Source organism: Colletotrichum abscissum (genome assembly GCF_030869225.1).
Source record: "Colletotrichum abscissum strain IMI 504890 chromosome Unknown Scaffold_21.1, whole genome shotgun sequence".
Lineage (NCBI taxonomy): Eukaryota > Fungi > Ascomycota > Sordariomycetes > Glomerellales > Glomerellaceae > Colletotrichum > Colletotrichum abscissum.
Genome location: NW_026850110.1, coordinates 164999 through 182755, shown reverse-complemented (window position 1 = coordinate 182755; position 17757 = coordinate 164999). Strand labels below are relative to the sequence as shown.

The 17757-nt window shown below is 55.2% G+C and overlaps 4 protein-coding genes across 4 annotated transcripts; 3 read left to right on the top strand and 1 right to left on the bottom strand.

Moving 5' to 3' along the window:
• Window positions 1–3106: 3106 nt before the first annotated feature.
• CABS01_08969 (FHA domain-containing protein) lies at window positions 3107–5095 on the top strand (the record flags this gene model as incomplete). Its single annotated transcript, XM_060542327.1, has 3 exons — window positions 3107–4236; window positions 4288–4381; window positions 4448–5095. 3 exons carry the CDS (start codon window positions 3107–3109, stop codon window positions 5093–5095), a joined length of 1872 nt encoding a protein of 623 aa, XP_060400608.1.
• An 892-nt stretch (window positions 5096–5987) lies between these two features.
• On the top strand, window positions 5988–7733 carry CABS01_08968 (insulinase; the record flags this gene model as incomplete). Its single annotated transcript, XM_060542326.1, has 1 exon — window positions 5988–7733. One exon carries the CDS (start codon window positions 5988–5990, stop codon window positions 7731–7733), a length of 1746 nt encoding a protein of 581 aa, XP_060400607.1.
• A 671-nt stretch (window positions 7734–8404) lies between these two features.
• Window positions 8405–11250, bottom strand: CABS01_08967 (uncharacterized protein; the record flags this gene model as incomplete). Its single annotated transcript, XM_060542325.1, has 4 exons — window positions 8405–8843; window positions 8899–9178; window positions 9240–10974; window positions 11038–11250. 4 exons carry the CDS (start codon window positions 11248–11250, stop codon window positions 8405–8407), a joined length of 2667 nt encoding a protein of 888 aa, XP_060400606.1.
• A 616-nt stretch (window positions 11251–11866) lies between these two features.
• CABS01_08966 (S1 RNA binding domain-containing protein) lies at window positions 11867–17296 on the top strand (the record flags this gene model as incomplete). Its single annotated transcript, XM_060542324.1, has 3 exons — window positions 11867–12274; window positions 12326–16708; window positions 16763–17296. 3 exons carry the CDS (start codon window positions 11867–11869, stop codon window positions 17294–17296), a joined length of 5325 nt encoding a protein of 1774 aa, XP_060400605.1.
• Window positions 17297–17757: the final 461 nt, after the last annotated feature.

Genomic DNA, 17757 nt, shown 5'->3' with positions numbered 1-17757 from the left:
AACTGCTCGGACGTTGCCGACCCCCTTTTTCGCTCACTCTTTGACCATGTAATTACCCTACGGAGTAATCATCTAGCATTATAAATGCCATTATGTTTGCCTTGCATAGAGGTCTCCATAGATGATGACAAGCTCGGAGGAAAGATCGTGAGATGCCCTGATCTTGATGAGCAGCAACGAGGCAGAGAGAAAATTAGGAGAGGCATTGCAGATGGTGATTCATCCTGGCCAGTGCCAACCCGTGCACTTTGGTCGCCGATGCTCTTTTGAGATGATCGTGCCTGCCTCACTTCGCGCGATCTGAAGCATTGGCCATCTCGCAGATGCAGACACCTCCTGTGCTCCTTCCTGCCTTCACACCGGTACCTACCCGACTTCCTCATTTTAGTACCTAACCTATGGCGTGTACGGATAGCACCTTCCATTGAGTGCCAAAGTGTCTCTCGTCTCGTGTTGCAGCCCCGTGCTTCCGCGGAAAGAAGGCGAGACAGAGCACCTGCCTTGTCCAACTTTGAGTGGTCCCGGTGGTTGACGATGGAGAAAGCCAAAATGCAACTTGGGATGAAGAAGGTGCGAGTGCGTTTCGTGCTACCTAAGGTAAGTGAAGGCAGGTGCACTTGGGCGGACTTTCCACCACTTCATCTCAGATTCCCAGATCTTTCCGCCGCCCTTCACCAATGCGGCCGGTGTATCTCCGACGCTTCGTTAATCTTCTTTCCGTCTCTTCCATTCAAGCTTCCCACCCAACTCCAAATGCCTCAACATCCATCTCACTTTACTGATACTCAACCTTCCACAGTACTGGCGACGCATCCGGTCTATCTTCTCCGGCTACCGAAGGTATTCCCCTCCGATGACGGAACTTTGATCCAGCTTTGATCCAGCTTCGCGGAGCTGGCTGCCGCTGGGCTTGACACTGAGACCCCCCAACCCAAATGACCCTGCCATGTGTCTGTGCTCCGCCGTTCTCGTTGCTTCTTCTAACCATTCTGTACATGGCAGTCGCGCATCTCCCGCTTCAAAGAATTGACTTGACTGCCCGCCTCCAGGCGCATGCAGAATCCGAGACGGCTCTTTCGACACCCATCCCTCCGGTAGCAGCGCCAATGTGCTTTTCGATCTGTTGCAACTTGAACACTCAACCGGCGGGAGAGAGACACGGGGTCATGGAAGTGGCAGCAACGCGGCCTCATTGCTGTATCATCATTAGACATCATCGACGTCGTCGGTCACGGCATTTCTTCCCATGAGCAACTCCATGTGTGCCACACCGACGTCCATCTGTATTCGTAGGCACGAATAATAGCGTACCTACACCACTGCGTACCCGTCCGCATCCACTGGATATCCCGGCCAACCCACACGCTTGCAGCAAGCATATCCAGGCGCGTTGGATCCTTTCCATTGCACCCCTGGCCCCGGTTCGCCTTTACGTCCCCTCACTCCTCTAGCCAGTCTTCTGACCGGCCCTAAACCAAAGGCAACGCCGCAACAACAACGTCCCCTGCCCTTCCCGGCCCAGAAAGACGAGGACACACGCACATCTCAAGGCTCAACCCCTACCGCACGGTAACTGCCACACTACCTAATACGGGCCCCCTCGCCCTGGTCGTGTGTCTGTTGCTGTTGCTTGCCAGAGAGCCCAGACGTCGTCATTATCCCCATAATCGCCCCCCCTTACCCTTCAAGCAGAGGCAGTCGGAAGGAGAGAGAATAAAAAAAATAGTGGCACGCGCGCCAACGAAAAGCTGACCGACTGGGCTGGACCCCGACTTGTTCTCTTTACGTCCAAGTAGCCGACCTGGACGATTGCACTTCGTACCAGTTCAAGTTCCCACTGCCCAGCTGCCCTGTCCTTGAGGCCCTTGCTTCATCGCCAGGCCCAGCATCGAGACCAATTCTTGTCTTCTTTGGCTTGCGTCCCACCTAAGGTACGGTCCTCTGTACGAAGCACTCTATCTGTAGTCTACAGTACTCCGTACGGATACACCTAAAGCTAGTCGTCTCGTGTCTCCCGCCCCCCCATCGTGCCCTGCCCAGGTACTTCCATCAAGGACCACCACAAGTACCTTTTCTTTGGCCTGGCCACTTTCTTTCGTCCAACCTCACCGTCCACGGCCGCGGCGCACTGCTTTCGCGCCTAGTCCATCTGGCTATCCGGGCTCTTCCTTTAGCCACTTGACCCAACTGGGACTGACACTGACGATTACGACGAGCAACAAGAAGAAGTCGACGCCCGTCCTTCTTGGCTCCAAAGCCGAAATACTGACCCTTTCCCCAATCCAGCCGAGCACCACAGACATTCAAGCATCCTTCACTTGCGACTTTCTCCCAGGTCCAACTTTCCAAGGCCTTGCCGCTTGTCGTCCAGACTAAAAAAACCGTCTTCCCCAGGTCCATTTTCTGATCTCGGGCGTAATCTGCTTTTTCTTGGTCCATAATACCATTCATCTCTCTCATCTCTTACCCTCGGACCTTACCTCCCATCACCTTCCCGTCTTGACGATTCCTCCTTGGTCATTTTCGTCCCTTTGGTCCCTCTGTCCAACCTCGCCTTGCCTCGCTGGATCACGCCTTGACAGACAGGAACTCGGAATACAGAGTACGGAGTAGAAGAGAGCACCGTAGATTGCTTTCCAGACAGGATCCAGCGACATTCCAAGCAAACACAAGCCGTCTAGACGTCCTCCACTCCCTCTCCCATCCCTCTCTCTTTCTCTTATTCCACCCCTTCACCACATTCTTCCCATAGCTTCTTTGACGCCCTCACTCTCTATTTGCACCCCAAGAGAGACACCCCCAACAAGGCAGTCCACAATCCCGTTCTCCAAGGGACAGGCAAAAGACAAAAACCAAGCAAAATAGGTCACTCAGACAAGTCCGCCGACGCCCAGTGATTCAGCCAGCTAGTCAGCCAGACCGCCAGCCGAAACCCACGAGTCGAGAGCCGGCACCATTGCGACACTACCGCCTGATTTCCAGACGGATTCTAACCCTGCGGCGGCCACTACTGCTTATTGCACCCACCGCCAAAAACAGTACAGCCTAACAAACACCAACCCATTCTTCTATCCTCCCAGGCTCCCCCTCCCCCCTCGAGGCGCAAATGTTTACACAACCAGTCGCATCGCCACCGACCGTGGGCCCCGTGCCGACGTCTGTCACCAATCCCGCTTCACCCTCAACACGATCCAGTCGCCTGAGAGGCCTCAGTTATCTCCGCAGCTACACTCAAAATCATATTTTGTCCCGAGAACATAGTAGCCAGGGCTCTAACTCTCCAACATCAAACTCGCATTCTCACGTCGCCGCCCACTCCCACTTTCACCACAACACCGGCACCAGCCCGCACTCTCAGACCCAAACTCAAACTCAAAATCAAAACCACCACAGCAGTCGTTCAGGTTCTAGTCGCCCAACCCCCGGTCTGCAGCGTTCTCTCAGCTATTCGCCTACTTCAACCCCTCGTCGCTCCGACACAGACGCCCATTTGAACCCTCTGTCGCTCGTCGCCTCACTACAGGAGTCACCATCATCGTCAACTTCCTCCGCCAACAGGGCTTCCACCACGCCCTCTTCGCCTGCCGTCGAGCGCCCGCCAGTGGATGCACTCCCCTCTATTCTCGACGACGTCATTGCCAGCGGCAGCACCAGCAGCCACATACGGCAGCAATCTGACCAGCAGCCGCAGTCGACCAACGACGCTGAAGCCGCGAACATGACGAGAGCACGCGCCTCTACCACGGGTGATGCCCCTGTCGCAGCCACCCCCGCGCCCGAAAATCTACCTTCGATCCGATTTTCTGCCTACTATGACCCGCGCGCGACACGTCCCAGCCTGACCTTCCCTCCAGTCTCGAGAACGCTGCCCTCGAACGGCGACATCATCAGGGTCGGCCGCTACTCTGAGCGGGATAACCAGCCTAGCATCCCCAACAACACCCCTTCGGCCGCGCCCGTTGGGTTCAAGAGCAAAGTTGTCAGCCGCCGCCATTGCGAATTTTGGTATGACGAAGGCAAATGGTACATCAAGGATGTCAAGAGCTCGTCCGGCACCTTCCTCAACCACATTCGACTTAGCCCTCCGGGAACGGAATCAAAGCCATTTCCCGTCAACGATGGAGACATTGTGCAGCTCGGCATAGACTTCAAAGGCGGCGAGGAAATGATCTTCCGCTGCGTCAAAATGAGGCTAGAGCTGAACAGAGGCTGGCAGAACAAGTTGAACACGTTCAAGTAAGTTGAACCAATTTCCACCGTATCCGTCCTTACGCTTACATCATGCAGCATGGCGACGCACAAGCGCTTGCGGAACATGACTGCAGCCAACTCGGCGAATTCTTCGACGCAGGACTGCTCAATTTGTCTCAACTCTATCGCGGTATGTAGCCGCCGTGTGAACGGATCCCCACATTCCTTGCGGGCAAGCAAGCTAATTGTCTTGTAGCCGTGCCAGTGCTTGTTCGTGGCGCCTTGCTCGCATACCTGGCACTTCAAGTGCATCCGGTCTCTACTGAATTCTCCCCAATACCCCATCTTTGTCTGTCCAAACTGCCGTATGGCTGCCGACCTCGAAGCGGATATTGAGGACCCTGAGGAGGATTGGGAGCAGATGGAGGAAGATGAGGAGCCCGAACAAAAACAACAGAAGCAGGAGGAGAAGGAGACTCCTGCGACTGTCCCGACCGCGCCCCTGGCAGCTCCCGCAGCCGCGGTAAGCTCGAGACCTCAGCTCCCCGAAATTGGCACCGACGATGATGCCATGGACGACTTCACGGTGGCCTTGGACCGCGCCAGAACCGTCGCCGAAGCTCCAGAAGCAGCGCCAAGAACTGTGGCACCCCATACATCCATCCCACCTGTTCCGATCCCAGCAGTCGGCTTAGCCCAGACAACTGCACCGCGAAGCGGTCGAGATACACGCACTCCCTCACCCATTGGTAACCACTTGGTCAACGCTACTGAAGGTCCTATTACCCCGCGTAATGATGCTGGGCCATGGGTCTTTGACGGTAGTGCAGGGCGTCGTGCTGCCGAGGCATCGAGTGGAATGCGAAGCCTTGATGCTGCCGCCGAGATGGAAGTTGACCGGTAGAGCCGGTACAGACGTTTACGCAGAGGCATGGCAGGGAGAGATCGAACTACCGGCCTGAAGCACAGGTCAAGTTCTGTCTCCCAGGCATAGAGTGACGCACCCTCACGGAAACGCATGCGTCAAATACGAAGACGGCAAGAGACGGAGAGGAGAAACGCGTTATAAGTTGCGCAGGATTCAGTGAATAAGTTGCATGAGCGAAGGCGTGGAACGGTGTATGGCGTTTGAATGCATTGTGGGTCGCTGTATGCTAGCCACAGCGAAGCAGAGCTATGGTGTTATTTCTCGACCCGGTTTACGGAGGCGGGCTCAATGGAAAGGCTGGCATTTTCTACTTCAGTTACGACAGCGGCTTCTACATGAATCAGGGAGATTCGCAAGCCAGGAGACGGATTCATAGCATTCTTCTAATACAGAGTTGACGAGCGTTTAATACTCGCCTGATTAGCACAAGACGTGAAAATGAGCGACTGGGTTACGATCCTCTGAGAAATTACAACTTCGCATCTGCCGTATCTTAATGGCTTACTAGCCAACGTGTGCAAATCTTTTTCAGTGAATTGGATTGTGTGTTAAGCAGTGCTTACGAGATCTCCGAGCCATGAGACGCAATTCGCGGAATACGAGCGACGCGGCTCCCAAATGACGTCTCCTTGCTAGATGCATCGTCTGCAATTTAATTGGCCAAGTGCGATACCCCACAAAGACCGACTGTACCGGGACGATAAGGCGATAAGGAGCACCAAGAATTGGATGCGTCAACTCCCGTGAGCACCGAACTTTTCCATAGCCTCGCCATCGTGCACCATCAACCAACGACCGCCAGGGACCACCATTGATCGCACATAAGCCGACCGATCACCCGGTGTACACATCAAAGACCTCACACACGATGCTTCGATCATTAGCGACGCGCCTCCCGCGGCGCGCGGTCGCTTCGACAACCCCCCGTCTTACTACCGGTTTACGCCCCTCTACCTCTACGCCCTCCTCCCGCCGGGGACTCGCGACGATCATCGAAGCCATCCCTAAAGAGCCGACAGAACTCGATGCCATCACTACCCTCCCAAATGGCCTGCGCGTTGCTTCTGAAGCTTTACCGGGTTCCTTCTCCGGCGTAGGCGTTTACGTTGATGCTGGCTCCCGGTACGAGGATGCCGGCCTGCGGGGCGTCAGCCACATCATGGACAGGTTGGCCTTTAAGTCAACGGGCAGCCGCAGCGCAGACGACATGCTCGAGTCGGTCGAGGCCCTCGGCGGCAACATCCAGTGCGCGAGCTCAAGAGAGAGCATGATGTACCAGGCGGCAACGTTCAACGGCGCCGTGCCGACAACGATTGGGCTGCTCGCCGAAACGATTCGCGACCCGAAGCTCACTGAGGACGAAGTGCTCGAACAGCTCGGCACCGCAGAGTACGAGATCAAGGAGATTTGGAGCAAGCCGGAGCTTATTCTGCCCGAGCTCGTCCATACGGCAGCCTTCAAGGACAACACCCTCGGCAACCCCCTGCTGTGCCCGGAGGAGCGCCTCGGCAGCATCTCGAGGGAGACAATCAAGCGGTACAGAGATTTGTTCTACCGTCCTGAGCGTATCGTCGTTGCGTTTGCGGGTGTCGAGCACACAGAGGCGGTCAAGTTGGCGGAGCACTACTTTGGCGACATGCAGCCCTCCTACCAAGAACCCACGCTCTCAAGGACAGGCTCAGAGACCTCCATCGGCTCCGCGGCCTTAGAATCTACAGACGCTTCCGCCTCCACCTCAGCCTCTTCCTCCCCCGTCCAACAACCTTCGAAACTCCTTTCCAAAGTACCGTTCTTCAAGAACCTCTCCACTTCAGCACCAACCAACGCCTCCGTCCAGATCGGCAGCGCATCGCAGCTCTACGGCATCAACTCGCCAGCCCACTACACCGGCGGCTTCCTCTCCCTCCCGCCCCAACCCCCGTCCCTGAACCCGAACCTCCCGACCTTCACCCACATCCACCTCGCCTTCGAGGGTCTCCCCATCTCCTCAGACGACATCTACGCCCTCGCGACCCTGCAGACCCTCCTCGGCGGCGGCGGTTCCTTCTCCGCCGGCGGCCCTGGAAAGGGAATGTACTCCCGCCTCTACACAAACGTCCTCAACCAGCACGGCTGGGTGGAATCCTGCGTCGCCTTCAACCACTCCTACACCGACTCCGGCCTCTTTGGCATCTCCGCCAGCTGCATCCCCGGCCGCACGGCGAGCATGCTCGACGTCATGTGCCGCGAGCTCCGCGCCCTCACCCTCGACACGGGCTTCTCCGCCCTCAAGGCAGCGGAAGTCAACCGCGCCAAGAACCAGCTCCGCTCGAGCCTGCTCATGAATCTCGAGAGCCGTATGGTGGAGCTCGAGGATCTCGGCAGGCAGGTGCAGGTCCACGGGCGCAAGATTCCCGTCACGGACATGTGTCGCAAGATTGAGGCGTTGACGGTCGAGGACCTCCGGCGCGTGGCGCGTATCGTCGCCGGCGGGCTGGTCGAGAACCCCGGCAAGGGCAGCGGTGCGCCGACGGTCGTGTTGCAGGAGGCCCAGGCGCATGGTGTCAGTACGCATACTATCGAGTGGGAGGCGATTCAGAATACGATTTACGATTGGCAGTTGGGCAAGCGGTAAACGGTCCTAGAGGATGTTTTGTCTCGATAGATTGTAGCGAACGTGGACTGTGTTGGCATAGAGAGGTGGCACAGAAAAGTGGCCATGATTTGTATCATAGAAGAGAAAGAGACAGAAGAATGCTCGACAAGTTTGGAAGGGTTGTTGGGCTGAAGTGTAAAAAATATTTAATGGCTGGCTATCCTCAAGGACACAGGATGTGTTCTCTCAGCAGTAGTGTAGAAAAAGTATCACCTTTTTTTTTTTTTTTTTCATCAAATAGAAAAGTCTTATTCCGCTCGGTGACTAGAATCTAGTGACAAAGTTGATTATCTAGTAAAACAACATATAATACCTTAAAATAATATGGGGAATGAAAAAACGGGAACTGAATTTTTGAATAGTGTATTGAATTTGTGTACATTGTAAGATCTGTCTCTGTGTCGTCGTATTGTAAGGACATCCATCCACCGTGTAATAGCTGTAGATGTATGTTTAGTCTAAGTAGGTATACGTCTTTCCTTCCCTCAAAGCAAGGCAAGAAACGCCGATGAATCCATATCGTCAGGACGTAGCCGCTAAACTCCTCCCAAAAAAAGACAAAGAAAAAAAAAGTGAGGGATGGACAATAGTGTGGAGATCAGGGGTTCTATCTCAGTCCCAAAGTGTATGCTCAAGTCGCGCCATCGTCTTCAAAGCTTCGATCGAATCGCCTCAAGCCGATACTTGACATCCTTGAGTGCCTTCGTAACAGGCTTCCAGTCATCAAACTGCCTCAGCAGCTCCTCCGTCTCAGACGACAGCTCCGTACGGACAAAGTCCTCCTCCAGCAGGCCGCGCATGATCCAGGGCAGATGGTAAGGGTTTGGGTTCGCGACAGAGGCCCCGGCTCCGGCACCTGTTGAGTCGCGACGATGGGCGACGGTGGCGGGCACGTTGGGCCGGACGTCGGACGTCTCGAGCGCGTGGGTGAGTGCGAGGTCGTAGACTTGGTCGTCGTAGTAGAGGCGCGAGTGGCCTTCCCCCGAGTAGAGGCTGCCTGCGAGCGGCGTCGAGAGTTCTCTTATCAGTCCGTGGTCTGACACGCCTAGGTTGCGGAGTTTGAGGGCGAAACCAACGAGGTGGGCGATGCTGTGTGAATGTGTTAGTGGTGTGCATGGAATGGCAGGGCAGCAAATTCACTCACAAGTCTGGCGCGTGGATGCGGCCGTCGATGAACACAGCGCGGTAGATGTAAGGATGAGATGCTGGTGAGTAGATTGCTGACTCCATCGGCACGAGCTGGTCGTCAATGCTGCCGATATATGTGATTCTTGCACCGTACTTGAGGACTTCTTTGAGCGAGTGCTCGTATCTCTTCGAAATTTCGCTGTCTGGGTTTGAGAATTCCCACAACTCATTGGCGGCTCCCATAAGGATTCCCATACTTGACTTGTAGTCCGGGAACGGACCCAGCGAGACTCCGGCTGCGCACGTCAGTTATCATTCTTTGATCGGGGTGTCTGAAAAGTACTGTCAAAGACTCACCCATTGCGCATACGCCGATTTTGGCATTCGTTATAATACCCAGATCTATCAACTTCGCCACAAGCATGACTCCTACTGGCACACCTTGAGAGTGACTGGCGACCAAAATGAGATCAGCGTTGCGAATGTGCTCGATCCAGTTAAGAAGAAGCTTCCACAAGTTGTCTACTCTGTCCGCAATCTTGCCGTCACCCTCCAAAGCGACCTTTTCAATTTCGCAGTCGGGACATCCGTGGGCATCAGTCCATCTCCTGATGGCTTCAGCGCCGAGGTTTGCAAATCGTAATGATGTTCCTGTCGGTTGGCCGACCATGGGTCTCAGGTACATCGCTGGGAAAAGTCCGTGTACGCCAATCGCGATAGCTTTCTTGATCTTTGGCGTTTCCTTTACCTTATAAACATGATTCGCCGGGGGCTGCTGCGTGCGAAGCACCAGGGAGGTGATTTGTTTTATGATGGATGGGTTGTCTTTCATCCGATAGGTACTCCCAAATGATGGCAAGAGCAGATTCGGAGGTGTCGCTTTCGAAAGTGTTTCTTGGCTTGGGCTAGCCTTTGGTGTGCCTGGTTTAAGGGGTGGTTCTTTGGGTGTAGTTTCCGCCAAAGAAGCCTTCGATGAGGCCACAGATTCCGGCCGATTCGGTGTCCCCGGTCTAGATGGTATGTCTAGGTCCATCGATTGAGGCCGGTTTCTCTTACTTTTTCTTCCAATCGTTGATGGTGCTGACGCGGTACCCGCCTTGGTACTTTTGGACGACTTTGCATCTTTGGAGCTCTTGGCATTCTTCCCGTCTTTCGTTGCTCGGTCTGATTGTGCTTGTTCGACGCTGATTCCCGTGTGCTCTGGGTGCGCTTCTGATCCCTGACCAATGATCGCAAGCTCGCCTGATTCTGGCTGTGCTGTCTGGCTTTTGCTCCCTTCGGCTTTCGGGCGAGTGTCTCTAGACCAGAACGCCCAGGTGGAACCGGCTGAGGGTGTCTTAGCAGGTTCTGGCTTTGGTGGTGGTGCGTCCTCCATGACAACGTCTTCGGGCTGCTTCGCCGGCTCCTCGGGTGCCTTTGGCATCTCAGTGCTTTCGGTTGGCTTCGGGGCATCTGAGTCTGGAGGGTTCTCTGTCGCAGGAGCGTTCGAGTACCAGAAGCCAAACCAAGAGTTTGTCGATGAGGGCGGGTTCGGCCCTGCGTTTTCGGCGGGAGCCTCAGCGGATGGTGTCTCGGCTGGTGGTGCTTGCTGGGACTCTGGCTCTGGTAAAGGATCTGCTTCCTTTGGTGTCTCTTCGACGGGCGTGAACGACTGTGTTTCTGTTACTGGGGCCCGTGCTAGCCACCCAAACCAACTTGATGCGGCTGCCGGTGGCTCGACGCCTTGCGCTTGCGGTTCTTCTATCGCCTTGCTCGTATCGTCGACTTTCGCTGGTATTCCCTCTACTGCCTTACTAGTCTCTGTCGATGGAGCCTGGGCTTTAGCAGCACTACCACCGTCCTTCTTGATCGTTGCGTCTCCTTCCGGCGTCGCAGCGCCGTCCTCGGGTATCTGTGGTAATGATGCTGATGAATCGGCTGGGCCGTCGAAACTCGCCGAGTCAATGCTCTTCTTGGTGTCAAATCTTCGAAAATCGGGAGTACTGGAGGGCTTCGAAGTGCCTCCGAAGATGGTTTCTCGTGCCAGTTGAGTCGATGCGGAAGTCTTTGGGACGCGTGGCCAAGAGCCGTACCAACTGCGCGCTTTGCGGACCTGCATCTTGAATTTAGTCTTTGCGCCCCAACAACCTGCAGTGCACTGTAATAGAAAACCTACCTGTTTCTGTGAGTTCTGTGGTGTGTTCTTCGTCTCGCTGCCGCTTCTATCCCTCATCAGAGGCATCTCTCGCGTCGGGCGGTTCGCGGGTTCTGAGACGGCCGTGACCTGTGACGTAGCCGACGTTGGAATCGCAGGGGCAATTGCCGCAGGCGGTGGGCTCGATGAGCTCGGCGCAGATGGAGTGGTACGCTGGCGCTTTCGAGGAGACATGGCGGAGGAAAGGTTTAGTCGTGGGGGAAATTCGGGCGAACAGATTGAAAGTCAATCTGCCGCATATTCGTTTTGAGAAATCAGTGTCGGAGGCTGGTAGGAAGATGACAGCAACTGGCCGTTGTTGTTGAATGAGTTGCCTGGGATGGTGGCGCCCACGTTTGGCGGTCGACCTGGGATCACTGTCCAGGCGGAACCTAGCGCTACTCAGGTACTCTTTACAGTAAGGTATGGTACTTTGGGTCGGGTGGTCTGGCGGCGGGTGCAGGCGGGCAACCCCTCCAAATGACACCCTGCTGATTAGATAAGGCACATTAAGGTAGGTACCTGTCCCGCTGGTGGCCGCCACCTCGGCTTCCATTTTGTTGATGATCATTCCCCCCAGCACCCACCTGCAGTCGCCCGCTTTTTGGTGGAGGGCCCGATAAGCCATTCCATCTTATCGTTATCGTTATCGCTTTGCATCCCGCGCCCAAAGGCGAAAAAAATGTTTTGAGTGGAGTATTCGCAAAGAAAGGTCCCTGTGCCTTTTTTTTTTTCTTTCCTCTCCGATCTCAATATCGAGTCCAGGACTGTTGCAAGCGATTGCAACTGACTTTCGGGCACAACCACAACCATGAGCTCTCTCAAACGGAAGGATGCCCCCGGCGGTACTCCTCCGTCAAAAGCGGCAAAGGCCTCCAAGGTCTCTCGGCCGTCGAAGCGCGATACGCCCAGCAAGGACAAGAAGGACAGGAAGACGACTGAAGATGCTCCTGCACCTCGGGCTCCTGCAGTCTCAGCACTGCTCAAGGACGAAGAGGCTTTGTTCCCCCGTGGAGGCGGAAGCGTTCTTACGCCCCTCGAGCAGAAGCAGATCACCATGGAGGCAAAGGCAGACGCCGCAAAGGAAGAGGCCGAATTGTTCGACACGAATGTCAAGGGAAAGGCAAAGAAAGAGAAGAGAAGGAAAGCAAAGGATACCAAGGATACAAAACCTGCAAGAGATGAGGATGCAGTCAAGATTGAGGGTCTCAACTTCAAGGTATGGCATTTCTGTCCCCATTGGAGCAAACGTAGCTAACACAGTAAAAAGCGATTGGTGAAGGGCTCTTTGGTGCTTGGTCAGATTAGCCATATCGACCCGGTTCAACTGACAATCGCGCTGCCGAACAACCTTACAGGAACCGTCTCGATCGCTGCGATCTCGGACACAATTAACTCCAAGCTCGAGAAAGACGCTGCCGACGAAAGCGAAGACGACGAGGAGGACGAAGACGATGAGGGCATTGACCTCAAGTCCATGTTCAAGGTCGGCCAGTACGTTCGCGCACAAGTTCAGTCGACCGCAGACGAGTCCGGCACCGGCAAGCCCAAACGCCGCATCGAGCTCTCCCTTCGGCCTACCGATGCCAACACTGGCATTTCTAGTGACGAGGTCGTCGGATACACAACCCTTATGGCATCAGTCACCAGCGTTCAGGATCACGGTTACGAGATGGACTTGGGTATTGAGGGTGATCTGAAGGGTTTCTTGGCTAAGAAGGAAGTCGGTCCCGACATGGATGAGGCAAGCTTGCGACCAGGCGCCGTCTGCCTGTGCGTCGTGAAGGCCGTTACAGGCATCATTGTCCAGCTCTCAACCGATCCTCTGAAGCTGGGCAACACCTCCCTCGTGGCATCGAGCGCTCCGACAATCAACTCCTTCTTGCCTGGTTCCTTGGCCGATGTTCTGCTCACCGAGGTGACTAGCAGAGGTCTGCAGGGAAAGCTCCTTGGCCACTTGCCGGTTACCGCCGATTTGATTCACTCAGGTGTTGGTCCCGATGGAGTTGACTTGGAAGCCAAGTACAAAGTGGGCAGCCGCGTCAAGGCCAGAATTATTTGCAACTTCCCTGCTGCGCGAGAGCCCAAGCTCGGTATGTCTCTACTACCGCACATCGTCTCTCTACAGCCCAAGTTGTCCGGCAAAGGCAGCAGAGCCAAGGCTCCTCTTGACCTACTTCCCATTGCTTCATTTGTGGAGGAGTGCACTGTGCGCCATGTCGAGCCTGAGATCGGTCTCTACGTTGACACTGGGGTTCCTGGCATTTCCGGTTTCGTTCACATTTCTCGCGTCAAGGATGGCAAGGTCGACGCACTGTACGAAGGCAGTGGCCCTCGCAAGGTTGGCTCAACACACCGCGGCAGAGTCGTCGGATACAGCCCTCTGGATGCCATGTTCTTGCTGTCATTTGAGCAAACCATCCTTGACCAGCCTTTCATCCGCCTTGAGGATGTTCCCGTTGGAGAGGTCGTTTCTGGCAAGATCGAGAAGGTCATTATCGGCGAGAACGGCATTAGTGGCTTGATCGTGAAGCTGGCTGAGGGCATCAGTGGTTACGTGCATGAATCACATTTCGCCGACGTTAAGCTCCAGCACCCCGAGAAGAAGTTCAGGGAGGGGGCCACTGTCAAGGCGAGAGTGCTTTCAGTGCGTCCACGAAAGCGCCAGCTTCGCCTTACCTTGAAGAAGACTTTGGTCAACTCAGATGCACCGATCATTAAGAACCTCGAGGAGGTTCAGGTCGGTCTGCAGACTCCGGGAACGATCACTGAGATTGGTTCCGCCGGTGCCCAGCTCGAGTTCTTTGGCGGTGTCAGAGGGTTCCTGCCAGTGTCACAGATGAGCGAGGCCTACATCAAGGACCCTAGAGATCACTTCCGCACTGGCCAGGTTGTCAGTGTTCACGTCCTCAGCGTGACCCCCGAGGACCGCAGGATGATTGTTTCATGCAAGGACCCTTCGGCTTTCGGTCTCGATAAGCAGGCAGCGCTTAAGGCACTGAAGGTCGGCGACATCGTCTCTGCCAAGGTCAGCCAGAAGACGGAAGATGAGGTCTACGTCGATCTTGAGGAGAGTGGTCTCAAGGCCATCATCCGCACTGGTCACCTCTCGGATAAGTCTGCTAGCAAGACCCAGGCCGCTCTTAAGCGCATCAATGTCGGCAACACTCTTACGGATCTCATGGTTTTGGACAAGAACGAGCTGAGACGTGCTGTTATCCTTACCCAGAAGCCCAGCTTCATTGAAGCCAGCAAGAACGGCAAGCTTCTGACAAGCGTTGAGGATGCGACATCCGGTGCCGTTGCGCCCGCTTATGTCCGGGAGATTGGTCCTCACGCCGTTTACGTTCAATTTGGTGGCAATGTCACCGCCATCCTCCCCAAGAGCAAGTTGCCAAAGGATGTGCAAGACAAGGAGGCATTCGGCATGCGCAAGCACCAGAGCATCGAGGTCAAGATTGTGTCCTCCAACCCCGAGCAGAACCGCATCATTGTTGCACCAGCCTCGGCGGATGGGCCTGCTCCCACGGTATCAGAGTCAGCCATTAACTCTGTCGACGACAGCATCAAGACAGTCGACGATGTCGCACTCGGCACTATTCTCAATGCCCAGGTCACGTCCGTCAAGAACACGCAGCTGAACGTCAGGGTTGCCGACAACATTCAGGGCCGTATCGACGTTTCACAGTTCTTTGACAAGTGGGAGGACATCACCAATCGCAAGAACCCTCTGCAAAAGGTCAAGGCGAACGAGATCATCCGCGTGCGTGCTATCGGTATTCACGATTCCAAGAACTACCGTTTCCTGCCTTTCTCCCACCGTTCCACACACTCCGTCATCGAATTCTCTGCCAAGGAGAGCGACCTGGAGACCGAGGACGTCGAACTTCTTTCCTACGACACGATCAAGGTTGGCTCTTCCCACGTCGCCTTTGTCAACAACCACGGCAAGAACTGCTTGTGGGTAAACATCTCACCCACGGTTCGCGGCAGAATCGGCATCATGGACGTTTCCGACGACCTCTCTCATGCTGGCAATCTTGAGAAGCACTTCCCCATTGGTTCTGCTCTCAAGGTGCGCGTAGTCTCGGTCGATGCTGAGAAGGGACACCTGGACCTGTCAGCTCGATCATCCACCGGCTCCACTGAGGTCACTTGGGACTCCCTCAAGAGGAACGTGGCTCTCCCCGGAAGAGTGACCAAGATCAATGATCGCTCCGTCATGATCAAGCTTAGCGAGTCTGTTTCTGGACCGGTTCACTTGGTCGATCTGTGTGATGACTACGACCAAGCCAACACGCTCAAGTACAACAAGGGCGAAATCATCCGCGTCTCCGTGGTGGAGGTCGACAAGAGCGACAAGAGACTAAGATTGTCAACCAGACCCTCCCGCATCCTCAGTTCCACCTCTCCTATCGCGGATCGTGAAATCACCCGGGTGTCTCAGATCGCCTCTGGAGACATTATCCGTGGTTTTGTGAAAAACGTGACTGACAAGGGTGTCTTTGTGCAACTTGGAGGTACCGTCTCTGCTTTGGTCAAGATCGGCAACTTGTCTGATCGTTACATCAAAGACTGGAAGGGCAACTTCCAAGTTGATCAACTGGTGAAGGGCCGAGTGATCAACGTCGACGCCGCTACCAGCCAAGTCGAGCTTAGTCTCAAGGCCTCTGTGGTTGAGAACGACTACACGCCCCCTGTGACGTACAAGGACGTCAAGGAAGGCCAGGTCGTCACCGGAAAGGTTCGCAAGGTCGAGGAGTTTGGTGCGTTCATCGTGGTGGATAACTCTCTCAACGTCAGCGGCCTATGCCATCGCAGTCAGATGGCTGAGAAGCCCGTTGAGGATGCCCGCAAGCTTTACAACGAGGGCGATGTGGTAAAGGCCAAGATTCTCTCAATAGATGAGGAGAAGAGACGCATCACATTCGGTTTGAAGCCTAGCTATTTCGACGAGGACAGCGACATGGAGGACGTCGACGGAGGTGCTGATCTCGAGAGCGATGAGGACTCTGACGTTGAGATGGGAGATGGCGGCGCTCAACTTGCCATCCGCGGTACCGACAACTCTGAGGAGTCCGATGAGGAAGACGAAGAGTACGAAGACGGCGACGAAGAGGAGGATGAGGACAGCGACGTGGATATGGACGAAGACGCAACGGCTAGCAAGGGTCTCAGCTCTGGCAAGTACGACTGGACTGGCGACGCGTTTGACGACTCAGAAAACGAGTCAAAGGCCAAATCAAAGAAGTCAAAGACGACGGAAAAGAAGGAGAAGAAGAAGGGTGGCGAAATCCAGATTGATCGTACAGCCGATCTTGATGCCCACGGACCGCAAACCGCCACCGACTACGAGCGTCTCCTGCTGGGTCAGCCCGACTCATCCCAGCTGTGGATCGAGTATATGGCTCTGCAGATGAAGGTCAGCGAGCTGTCGAAGGCTCGCGAGACTGCTGAACGTGCCATCAAAACGATCAACATCCGGGAGCAGACTGAGAAGCTCAACGTCTGGATCGCCTACCTCAACTTGGAGGTTGCTTACGGCACTAAGGCTTCCACCGAGGAGGTCTTCAAGCGCGCCTGCCAGTACAACGACGAGCAGGAGGTTCACGAGCGTTTGGCCAGCATCTACATTCAGTCCGGAAAGCTCAAGGTAAGCAGTGCCAATAGCCCGTTCAAGTCAAACGTTACTAACACATCCATACAGCAAGCGGATGATGTCTTCCAATCACTGGTCGCCAAGTTCAAGTCAAAGTCACCAAAGGTGTGGGAGAACTACGCCCACTTCCTCCATGTGACGATGAACGAGCCCGACCGCGCGCGTGCCCTCCTGCCCCGCGCGACTCAAGCCCTCGAGGAGCGTCACACAGCGCAGCTGATGGCCTCTTTTGGCGCCCTCGAGTTCAAGTCGCCCAACGGCGACGCGGAGCGCGGCCGCACAACGTTCGAGACAATCCTGGCGACGTGGCCGAAGCGGTTCGACCTGTGGAACCAGCTGGCGGACCTCGAGATCGCGGCCGCGGAGCCGGACGCCACGGCGATCCGGGATGTGTTTGAGAGGGGTACCAAGGCCAAGGGCCTGAAGCCCAAGAAGGCGATGAAGTGGTTCAAGAGGTGGGCCGACTGGGAGGAGAAGATCAGCCCCAAGGGCCGGGATAAGGTGATGGCCAAGGCGCAGGAGTGGGTTGCCGCGGCGAAGGCCAAGAAGGGGGCTGCTGCTGAGGAGGACGATGAGGAGTGAAGAAGCTGAAGATTCCCGGATTGTCATCGAACCGCAAAAAAAGGAAAAGTTTTTGGTTGGTAATGAATTTTGTTTTTGGCATGGGGGGTCCAACTCATTGGCCGCCTCCCCTTGTTTGTACTTGGGCTAGACTGAGCAGCTCTTCTTCTTCTATGTGTCAATAACGGTACGAATGGGATAATACGAATATTTCCTGACCCGACCTGACCTGAAAGCTCCCAACCCGATATTGCATTTATGGCCCGGCCTGCTTGGCCCCTGACACCGATGCTGACCGCCACCTGTAACTCACCTATTTTGCATTGACCAAATGCATCCTAGCTTCATGGGTTGGGTGAAAGAAGGATGTAACCTGCCCGTGATCGACGCCGGGGTTGAGGTGTGTTTTTGCTTCATTCTCCAGATGCCGATGAATGCGACCCCAAAGAAAGTCTCCAAGTCTACAAGTCTAATGTATCCCA